This window comes from Sinocyclocheilus anshuiensis, unplaced genomic scaffold (assembly GCF_001515605.1).
Source record: "Sinocyclocheilus anshuiensis isolate Anshui unplaced genomic scaffold, SAMN03320099.WGS_v1.1 scaffold2584, whole genome shotgun sequence".
Classification (NCBI taxonomy): domain Eukaryota; kingdom Metazoa; phylum Chordata; class Actinopteri; order Cypriniformes; family Cyprinidae; genus Sinocyclocheilus; species Sinocyclocheilus anshuiensis.
Window position 1 is genome coordinate 259,934 of NW_015541360.1, and position 11,837 is coordinate 271,770.

The following is an 11,837-nucleotide window of genomic DNA, read 5'->3' on the forward strand; positions in this document are numbered from 1 at the left end:
CGTTAATAACATAAAAACGTCTCTTTGGAATCACTTCTAGAACATTTAACATCCAGCTTACGATTTACCAATGATAAAAAACATTGCCAATCAAAATCCATCCAATTTTAAAGTGTGCAACTAAGCATTTAAAGTCGTAGATGACATAACTACAGTATGTGCTTATAATAAACAGAATGCTAATGTATTTATAGTTATAGTTATCATTCTTGGTGTGCCTTTGGAGTCCAAGTCGCAGTTTGGTTTATTTTTATAATAACAAACAAACAAACAACATGGTATAGAAATCAGCACAAATATCATAGTAGAACACATGTACTATAGTGATTTGTTCTCGGTCGTCTATTTTGTCTAGCGTGCTGGCTAAACGCCTCATCATGGCTGCCACAGTGCTGCCTTCAGTTCCCCTGATACATTAATTACATGTTCCCCTCACAGCTCGTCTCAGAGAATCGGGGCATGAGGAAACAGGAGCTTAGCTTGGGCCTCCGTTCCCTCGGCTGGGATAAAAATACAGAGCGGCTGGGGCTCTGTATTTTTCTGTATTTCATTCTCTGACAATGGGAAAACGGGGAGTCCCGCCCTCGCCATTAATCCCTCCTGACGCGTCTCCTGAGGGCAAGGATTTGTTACAAGTCAATGCAGCACCTACAGTATGCAAAACAACACGGCCCGTTTCGGGATTTCAAAAGCGGATCGCACTGTGAAAACCAGTGTTTATTTAACCTGTTGTTTACCTCTTCTGCTTCGAAACGTCACAACAGAAAGGAAGGGAAAAGAAAAGAAGGGTTTCTCTGGGAGTTCCTGCCAAGATGTGTCAGATAAAACTGACAAGCGCTGACAGAGAACAGAGCTTGAGTTTTATATAATCTCCTTCACTTTGAGGAGGAAGACAAACATCTACGCCTTTAATGTTTTCGCTCATGACCTCGTCCCATGCGGAGCAGTCTTTAACCCTTGTATTATGTTTCGGGTCAATTTGACCCATTTTGATTTTCGAGCTGTTGGAAATACCAGTTACTCTGTGATTTTATTCTTGATATTTTGTAGGGCTGTGCAATATATCGAAATTATTGAATTATCGCAAATGAACATATTGCAATATGCATATCGCTACGGCTTGCAATATTTGGGGCCATGAACAAAAGACAAAGAGAAAATCACTCACTGCTTTATCGCATATCACATTTTTCTTCAATATCGCACAGCCCTAATATTTTGTGACTTTTTTTTTCATTTAGGGCCATGAACATGCATGCAAAGTGAGGATACACTGATGTGTTTTGAAGTGCACACTAATTATTTTCTGTTCTGATTTTGATGTTCGCGGGTCAGTTTGACCCACATTTTTTTTTTGTATCAAGGCAACTGTACAGACCCAAATTAAATATATTTCTTGGGTATATGTTGTTATGTTGGTGTTTTGCTACCCTGGAAAGGGAAAAAAGGAGCTTTTCTCATTATTTTCAGTGCTGAAAAAGACTTTCTCAGACTCCGATGGTAAAAGTGAGCTATCATTTCTATTTTCAATGTATACGAAATACTATTTAACTTAACTTTTTCTTCCAGAAATTGTATAACTTTTTCTCATTTAGGGCCATGAACATGTCTAGATAAGTTGTGTTCCAAATTTGAAGGAAAGGGAAAAAAATAGCTTTTTCTCATCATTTTCAGTGCTGAAAAAGACTTTCTCAGATGGTAAAAGTGAGCTATCATTTCTATTTTCAATGTATATGAAATACTATAACTTATCTTTTTCTTCCGGAATTTTTTTTACTTTTTCTCATTTAGGGCCATGAACATGTCTAAATAAGTTGTGTTCCAAATTTGAAGTTGATATAAAAAAAAATTGAGGTTCCTATGCAATTTTGTTTAGGCGTTATACCAAAACTAGCCACCGGGTGCCATTCAAACTCCACTGATTTTTTAATGCAATTTTTCTGTCACAAATGTATACATTTTTCTCTCAATATTACTTCTATCACAAAATAACCACCAAATATGGAATCTTGAGACTCAGACCTTTCCAACCATATGTATTTTGTCAAGATTATAAAAAGTTTTGATTCTAAAAGAGCGTAACACATTTTGTAAAATGACACACCCCCACTAAGGGGGAGGAGCCTGCTAAAAGATTTGAAAGTACCATTTCCATGGTAACGCAATGTCTGATTTCAAAAGGGTTCTTCATTCACAGGATGAATTTTGAGGTTTTAAGCTTTCAAATATATAATTTACTCTTGCATAATGCACTCTTGCTATAAATTAATCTATTACTGTTCCTACATAATTTGTAACAAAAACAGTGATAAAATATCTATTTAGGATTTCAATCGATATATAGTTTGTCATGATTAGATTCGGATGTAACTGTAATATAGTAGTATAGAATATAGTAATATAGAAGCAAACTTCTACCAGCGGGACGGTGACAGTTAAGGGGTTAAAAATGTGGTTAAACATTTTTTTAAATCATACTTTTTGATATTAATCGTTTGCACTGTGTGACAAATACTGATATTAAAATTTTTCTGTTCATACCTGATTCCTTGTTTTTAATAATGTGATATTTTGGGAATTGCATTGAAGGCAATTAGGGTCAATTTGACCCCCTCCATCAAAATCGTACACAGAAATCGAACAGAATACAAGGGTTAATCTGCCGTGCTGCACTTTTAGACACAGCTATGTAAACGATCTGTCGGGGTAGATGAGCGTCAACCGCGACTTGAAGGTGGTGAGATGATTTTGAGAGGTGAATGGCATTCCTACAGCGCAAATGCAGGCAGGACACGTCGCGAATGCGTGCGCATGTTTACCTCAGATACTCTTTCAACCAATCAGCATGTCATGAAGGTTTCCGAAACACGACTCTGCATTTACCCTGACCTTCAAAGCATGTGGCATCTAGTTGAACTGAACTGAGCAGCGCTCTTTAAACTGAAGTATACGCTTGTTGCATGGATCAGGGGTTAAAAAAAATGGGGTATAAAAATTAAATAGGGCTAAATTAATAAACTGGTTAAAAGAAATAAATAAAGTGGATTACAATAGTGTCAAATCAACCAAATTTCAGAAATTTCCCCGGCTCAAATTTTTGATTTTGCTAATATTTTTTTCGGAGGAAATATAAACATGTGCAGTGATGATAGCCCAAATATTAAATGTCATGGATGAATATTTACTAAGTAATCCACTATTTTGTAGAGGGGGGTCAAAATGGCAATCAAAAAATTACAGGGGGTTAAAAATGACTTCAGAAAGATGGCAGCATCACAATGTTATTTTCAGTATAAAATTATGAAAATATATAGCTGTAAAATATATTGGAATATGTTTCTTTTTTACATTTACTCTTTATTGCTTTTGTCCCTCTTTTGTAAGTCACTTTGGATAAAAGTGTCTGCTAAATACATGTAAACATTTATGCACTTATCTAAAGTGACATATTGAATTCAAGGTAAACATTTGAGCACTTCATGCATTGTTTGGGAATCGAACCCATGACCTTAGCGTTGCAAGCACCATACTCTGCTGTCTGAGATTCTTAAAGCAACATTTCTCCCAAAAACAATTATTTTGTCATTTCAAATAAAAAAATGGTGCTTTTTGGTGCATCACATCAAGACATCAATAAAATCACCAAAAGATGTTGGTTTTGCAATATAAACCTGATGCAATATTTGCAATATCTTCAATGAACAATGAATAAATGACAAACCGAATTTAACTCGGTTTGTCACATTAATGCTGTGTTTTTATTTTGTAAGTCACTCCGGATAAAAGCACCTGCTAAAAGATTAATTGTAAAATGCATACATGTAAATTAAGCTACAATGAGGGAATATAAACAAATAATGACAAACTTAAATTTTGGGTGAACTGTTCCTTTAAATGTTTTGAAAAAGAATGCATCTATTCTACGGAATTCTGCATATTTTCCCTAAAAGTAAAGAAATGGGAAAAAGGCCCGATTTAGTCTAAATCCAGTGCACAAAACAGTCAAATGTGAGGGATTTTGATCCCTACAATGAGTTGCCGTGCTGGATCAGATGGCACAGCTGTTAGCACTCCAAGCACGTACACCTCTCTTTATTTTTAGGAAGTGCCAAGGATTTTTCCCCCTCCCCCCTCTGTATTTTTTGCAACACATGACACAGGGTTTAAGACTGCTTTGGTAATTAAAATCCCCCCGCTGCTGCCCCTGCAACACGCCGCCATTATTATTAGCACGACTGTGACTCGGTTTACATTTCCTCAGCGCCTGCTGGCATGACAGCGCTCGGCTTTCTCCTCGCTTTCACCATGATCCATTTCAGGCTGCACACTCTCTCTCTCTCCCCCACTGGCACGTACACACAGTTGGCAGCGAGAGCTGAACGACAGCACATAGCAATGCGTTTCTGACTGTCTGTGGTAATCTGGTGGCCTGTTTTGAAATGCATGCATTGTGATCAAGGCACATGCATATGAGTATAAGCAATATTTGCACAATGCATGCATGCAAAATGTCAAAAACATAAAATACAAAAAATGCTTTGACCAATTATTCACATGCAGTGAAATAAACTCTTCAGTTATTTAATGCATGTTACTGCAATGCAAACACACAAAGCACATTTATAGTGGAACTGCCTCACATAAACTAATAAAATAATGACAAGGTCATTTGTCAGAGATCTCCTTTAATCATGTCAGCCTACAGGTTCTGGTGGTAAACTAAACTAGTCAACACCATGAGGACTAGAGAGCCAGGGAGGTTATCTAAGAGGCTGGAGCAACAGTGCCCCCTGTTGAAACTATGACAGACCCGCATTCACACACGGTTTACAGGATTATAGTCTGTACAACACCAGCTGTTTTTTCTTTGGTCTAATATCATACACTCACACCCCAATCAGTCTTATCTAGTTACTTAACATCAAAGTATGGTAAAGTTAGGTTTACCACAAGCCTTATTTTACTCATAAAGTGAAAACCCCCATAATAAAATGCAAATTCGTCTTCCAGGTTCTGACGTAACCTGCACCACTCTTTTACCAAAAGCAACTACAACAGCAAACGCTTGGCTACTGCATTTTAACAACGCTGACATTGCATTATGTTCCAGCGCCAGTAGCTTTGAACAAGAACAAAGCTTTCTCCATTGGCCGCAGTCTCATTCACACACAACACCACAAATCAGCTTCACTCTCTCTAATTCACTTGTTGAGGTCAGCAAGACATGCTTAATTTATTTATTATGTTATTAATTTAACCATTAAAATGTAATCAAGAAAAAAAATAATAAAACATTTCACAGGGCTAAAAAATGTCATTTTTGTAATGAAACTTTTAATAAACTGCTGTTAATTTGTTAAATTTTCATGATTTAAATTAATTAGACAGGCCTTTTGGTTGCTAAAATTTAAGTTAACTATTAAATGAAGTCCAGAAAAAAAAAAAGGAATTCAGAAAAATTTTAATAGACATGTTTTTTTATTTTTCTAAATGTAATTAAACCATTTAAATGGAATCCAGAAAACTTTGGGGAAAAAATCAAGAATTTGGGGAAAAATAAAAGGGAATTTAAGAAAAAATTAAATATTTCATAGGGCCCCAAAAATAACATTTTTGTAATTAAACTCTTACTGAAATGGTAAATTGTAAGTTTCATGATTTCAATTAATTATACATGCTTTTTGATAAACCATTAAATGAAGTTCAGAAGAAGAAAAAATACAGAAATTGGGAAACAATACAATAAAAATGGATTTTGTGAAAAAAGACAAGATTTCATAAGGCCCTACCATTATGAAATAAATTACACTTTAAAACATATTCAACTTTTTACTGTATTTTTGATCAAATAAATTCAGCCTTGGTGAGCAGATTTGTGTATATATATTTACATAACTAATACTCGTTATACTGCCTTTAATTCATGCTATTTTTAATAATTAAATGACAATTTTCAGTGTAGGATCTCTATCCCTTTAAAGCCCAAATCAAACCTCAGCTGCTTCCCTCTTAACACGCTTTTCCCGTCTTATAAAAGCAAAGGAGGGAGCAGCTTTGGTATGAGTGCATGAGTTCATGGAAAACACACCGTCTGTCATTATGTTTTTATTCGACGGTTCTTGGCTCCTGTTGCGTTTTCATATTTTATTTTCTCTTTTAGAGAAGTATTTTCCAGTTCCTGTCTCTTGGCAGCGCCGAGCGCCAGACTACACCTTCCAAACACAGTAAAGAAAGAAAGAAACCAGCTGCAGACTTGGATAAAAATAATTAGGCCTGTATTTGTCTTCCAGCAGGGAAGCTTCCAAAGCGACCAAACCCTTTCCTGTGCTGCGGTCTTTAGAAGCTCTCTGATGCTTTACTGCTGTGTGAATGAAGCTTTAAGCAGCTGAACATATTCCTCCAAAACAAAACTAATTAAGGCTAGAGTAAAAGCGGATAAAATATCACAACTCCTATTTTCTCAGGCCAAACAGACCCTCCCAAACTCCTCTGGAGCTGGACTGAGCCTCGTGTAATCAGGACTTGCGGCATAAAGTCTGGCACACTTTACACTATATAAAAGATCATCACAATGACATTAATAACCATGCTGTAATGAATATCACCCTATGACATTATTACAGTGTTTACGTTATTGTAAACTTACAGTACCAAAGAGACCATCAACCTTTCGAAGACAAACTCAAGACTAGGGCTGCACGATAAATCGCATGCGATATTTAATGCGCATCTTGTCAGACACAAAAGCCACCAACAAAAACAGTTTAAACTTCACTCCACAAAACCACACCCACCAGCTTTACAATTAGCCGACAACAACTTGATTGGCTCATGAATCCGTCAATCTGAAATTAGATTATATTCCTGTTCCAGAAATAAAAATCCCATTCATTTTCTCCATTGGGCAACTTATAAACCTTTAATGACAGACCTACTGTGAGCTACGAGGTTGTTAATCAATTAAATATGTAATATTTCAACTATTTTTCATAATTGTGGTCAACAGCAGAATTCCTGGTTAAAAACTACATTTCCCATAATTCTGCAGAGCGATCTCCCCCAGTCAGAATATTTTCACATTTAAAATTTGTAATGTTGTAATTGACCCTTCGCAAAGACCTGCCCCCTTAGTTACTGTTGCTATGTCCGACAAGCCATGCCGCTCTCACGCCACACATCATGTGCAGTAGAAAATACATCGCTGATCAAGAGGACGCCGACAGACAAGACAGAGCAGGTTACTTTAGGTATGAAACAAAGTGTCAGCATTCAAATTTCGTAATTTTTTTAAAGAAATTCAAACAAATAAATATGGTTTTGTGGCTCTTTAATGTGTCGTGACCAAGCGGCAACCTCCCGCTCTCTCTCATGAAGCCAACACGGAAGTGACCTAAACTGTAATTCATCAACTGGCCGCTAGAGGCTGGCTGCAAAAGGGAGTCAGTACCATAGACTCCCCATGTTAAAATGTCCAACTTTACAGCAGAAACAAACATGTTTACAGCCTGGTACAAAAAGTGGTTTTGGTCTATATAGCTAATTTTGCCCTTCATGACAACTGAGGGCGGTGAATTTTTTTTTATAACTCATCCGTTTAAATTATATTAAGCCTTAAAGTTCTGCATAATTAAGGGTGACAGGTGGATTGCCGCTGCTGACACTGCCGTGGAGCTAGGTGGGCGTGGCTTCAGCAACCAGCTCCCGCCTTTTTGCCCATTTTCAATTATCTGGGAGTGACGCGCAGTGACGTGCTGCCAAGATGGCGACGGCCGGGTCCGCTCACTTTGAGCTTCAAAAACGTCCATGTTTTTATACAGTCTATGGTCGTGACAGATCGCTATAGCGCCTCATTTCAAGCAGCACATGAACTGATCGTCTTTTCATATTTACTACTATTTATAGCACAGAATAAACATGAATGAACATCAGAAGGTATGTTGTTTCAGCCGCGGAAAGACGTCAATAAACAGTAGTTTAACATTGGTGGACTTGAACTTGAACTCTCTACACTCCTGTCTGGGACGCTTGTCGGACAAAATGGCGGATTCAGCATTATGATTGGTCAGACCGCCTGTCAATCAAACTCCAGGCAAAGGGTGAATTTACCTCAGACTTTTCTTCTTTTTTTTTAATCCCTGTGGGAAAAATGAATGGGAAAATACTTCTAGACTCCAACTCACTCTTCATTTGTAAACATCCAGTAAAATTCTGTTTTTATAAACTTCTCAACATTGTACACATACAATGTATACAGTGCAAATGACAGAATCAGGAGCAAAAATACATAGCAACATGAAGCAAATAAAGATAAATAAGACAAGAGTTCACCACACTACAACCCAAAGAGGCAAAACTCAAAAACACAAAACTACCCAAGGATGGAACTGGAAAATGGCTTCAATATAACTCTATGAAATTCAATAAATTTTTAGAAGATTATGTAAATCCGTTCATAAATATGCACAACAGGGCACACCTGTGATCTCTGTCAACTCAATTTCTATCAAATCTGGAGTTTTTGTGTTTTGTCTTTTGTAGGGTAGAATAAAACAAAAGCATAGGGAAAAAGTCCCAAATAGACTTAGAAAAACTGAAATATGCCGTTCTAATTGTGTATTTTCAGTTCACTTGCTACTAAAAGCCAAAACACTTTCAAAGATCTGATGCCACTAACCTGATATACTTCGGCAAATCCAGTGATTATATCCTCATCATAAGCGCTAATTGTATCATTGCGTCTGGTTTAAACATGATTTCATTGCTTGATAATTGGTATTTGATATTACTATTTACACAACTACTTCCGCTTTATACGTAGTGCGGCTCGGGCGCTTCCGGTTATCAGCGTGCAACGCGATTACGTGTACCGTGATCGACCGAAATGTAATTTACATACAGCGAAATTGTCAACAATGTAACAATAATAGTGACTAAAACATACATTTAATAGAACTAAAGTGAGGAGTTGGTTATGTTTGAGGCTGATCTGTGATAAATTGGTTTGAGAGTTTAATTGGCGGGAAAAAAATTATTTGATGAAAACTATTTAAAAATAACAAAAGCATATAACAAAACTACCAATACTTAAATAAAACTTAAATCATATATTAGGTGGAGAACTTAACCTTACAAAAATACGAAAGGAAAAATACATATAGAAAAATTACTAAAACTTCAAATGAAAAAACTGTAAATATAAAAAAAATCGAATTCAAAATATTTATACTAAAATAACACTGTACCCTAAGCATAAGTTGTGAATGTGATTAAACCTTAAACATGACACAATCATGAGCATCCAGATCTGTGTTCATGTGTTCCTTTGCAAAATATTTGAGGCTGAGAATAAAATAAGGTGTCAGTGTGGTGACAAATCATTTTACATTCGACACTGAATGAGTTTGATAAATGCTTCACTAAAATATTCTGTAGGTTCCCTGCATCATGCAGCACAGCAGAGCCGAATCCACTGCCGTCTCCATTTATAAATCTGTCCATAACATTATTCCTGGAAAATCTGAGCGCAGTTGGACAGAGAGAGCAGAAAGTAGATTTATTTCTGCCGGTTTCTCCAGCGAACACTTCAATTATCCACCAGTGCCAGATAAAGACGGTTTCAAACCCAAAACACATACAGTAGATCAGCCCATCAGAACGTCCTGACCTTCTCGTCAGTCATGTCCAAACATTTGTGCTTGGAGAAACCACAGAGAAACAGGAAAAGAGCTTTATTAGTTTAACAATAACCCCGTTTACAGTGAGAAAACAAAAAAACGGATTATTTGACCATATTTCTATAATTATTAATCATTTACAAAATAATTGATTGCATTTTAAAGTTAAAATTTCAGTTTTCGGCTTTGCAAGTTTGTGCGACATTATTAACTAATCGCTGTAATGTATTTATTTATGAATAACAAAACTTAAAAATGAAAAGAACTTTCGTTAAACGAATTAAAATCTAAATATTAGATGAAAATTTAAACAAATGATAAAAGTTGCCTTAACTTTTAATTGAAGTACTAAAATTGCTAAGACTAAAATAAAATCTAAATATAAACATTTAAAATAAGACCAAAAAATGAAGCACATAAAATGAAAACTAAAATAAATGTATTTTTAACTTTAATGAAAACTATTAAAAACCTGCACTTTTTAAAGTTTTAACTTAAATTCAAATGAAAAAAAGGAAAAGTTGTGTTAACAGAAATCAAGCTGCAAGAAAATAAAATTAAAATATTAGATGGAATTTTAAAGGAAGATTTGAAATGTTTCCTTGACAACTAACTGAAAAGAAGTGTGTTTTCATATTTGTGCCTCTTGGTAAAACAACAATCAAATAATCTATTTGTATTACTTTTGGCTCATTTGTCATTTATACCACACATTTGAGCTAATTAGTAGTCTATCTGAATACTTATGAAAATGTGCAACCATATGCACATAATATTTAATGTAGTGATCGTTGTTATATTTTGAAAAAGCTCTGAATGCCTGTGTTGACCAATAGCTTTAACTGTCTTTGCTTATTAAACCAGGAAAGATGAGTTTTAACGTAAAATATCCTTCAAGTGTCTCTTCAACTCAGACGACTGTAAATCTCAACTGAAGTTTATGGTTTATAATAATGTGTGTGTTTGCACTGCCTCCTGGAGGAAGAGCACTGCAGTCGTGAAATGTTCAGCAGCACTGCAGGGAAAAGAGCAAGTAAAACAGCAGAAGCACATGTAGAAATGTGAGCAAGACATTCTTGATTCAAGAATTTAATGAATACTTAAAAAAAAAAAAAAAAAAATTATTATTATTATTATTTAAAGTTCAGTGCATACAAATTACAAATGTGCCCAAGACACTTTCACACTCAAAACGATTCGTAAACAAAAACATCTGATTACACTTCAGATATATCAGCCGTCCTAATATATGATTAACCACTAAATGTGAAATATCCAAAAACGACACAAAGTAACATATCAACGGATGACCTTTATAATCAGTGAAATATTAAACTCTTAATTTGATGCTTTCGTTTGTATTCAAAGATCTGTGATTGTTACAAGAAATCACATTTGGAATGAAAATATAACACCTCTTTATATGAACTATGATGCTGCAAACTATGAACAGACAGAGAGTGATCAGGATGACTGTGCAAGCAAACACAGGAGTGAACGTGACAAATAATAGACCAGAGAGACCTGAAGATCAGCAGGTGGATCATCACACACTAACAAACGTCACGCTTCACTCCACGTCATCTTCCTCCAGACTCTGAGGACTTACTATCCGCTGTGAACAGGAGAAATGATCGCGGTTAAAGGCATAGTTCACCCAAAATAAACATTTGCAGAAAATGTCCCCATCCTCAGGCCATCCGAGATTAGGATGAGTTTGTTTCTTCGTCAGATTTGGAGAAATGTAGCATTGCATCAGTGTCTCAGCAATGGATGCTTTGCAGTGAATGGGTGCCGTCAGAATGAGAGTCCAAACAGCTGATAAAAACATCCCAATAATCCACACCACTTCAGTCCATCACTTAATGACTTGAGAAGACAAAAGCTGAAACTAATCCATAATAACACTTCCTCCAGTGTAAAAGTCATCTGGTCTGAATCAGGAGAGAAATCTGCACAGATCAAGCACTGTTTAAACAGCTCTAAACAAATATGTGGCTGGATTCTGATGTGAGAGACTTTTTCACTGGAGGAAATGTTGTTATGGATTATGGACTCATATTTTAGCTGGAAGCAATGGTTTAAAGTTAAAAATGTTTTGTTTTGTTTCTCACAAACACACAGTTTTTGTCTTCTCCAGATGTTAACTGATGGACTGGAGTG

The 11,837-nt window shown here is 35.9% G+C and overlaps 1 protein-coding gene across 1 annotated transcript in view; it reads right to left on the reverse strand.

The window, feature by feature from the left end:
• Positions 1-11,197: 11,197 nt before the first annotated feature.
• LOC107690811 (mitochondrial import receptor subunit TOM20 homolog) overlaps positions 11,198-11,837 on the reverse strand; it is a 3,699-nt gene continuing 3,059 nt past the window's right edge. Inside the window, exon 5 of the mRNA XM_016489225.1 lies at positions 11,198-11,289. Within this exon, the coding sequence (XP_016344711.1) occupies positions 11,245-11,289 (45 nt within the window). The 3' untranslated portion in view covers positions 11,198-11,244. The remainder of the gene's footprint in view (positions 11,290-11,837) is intronic.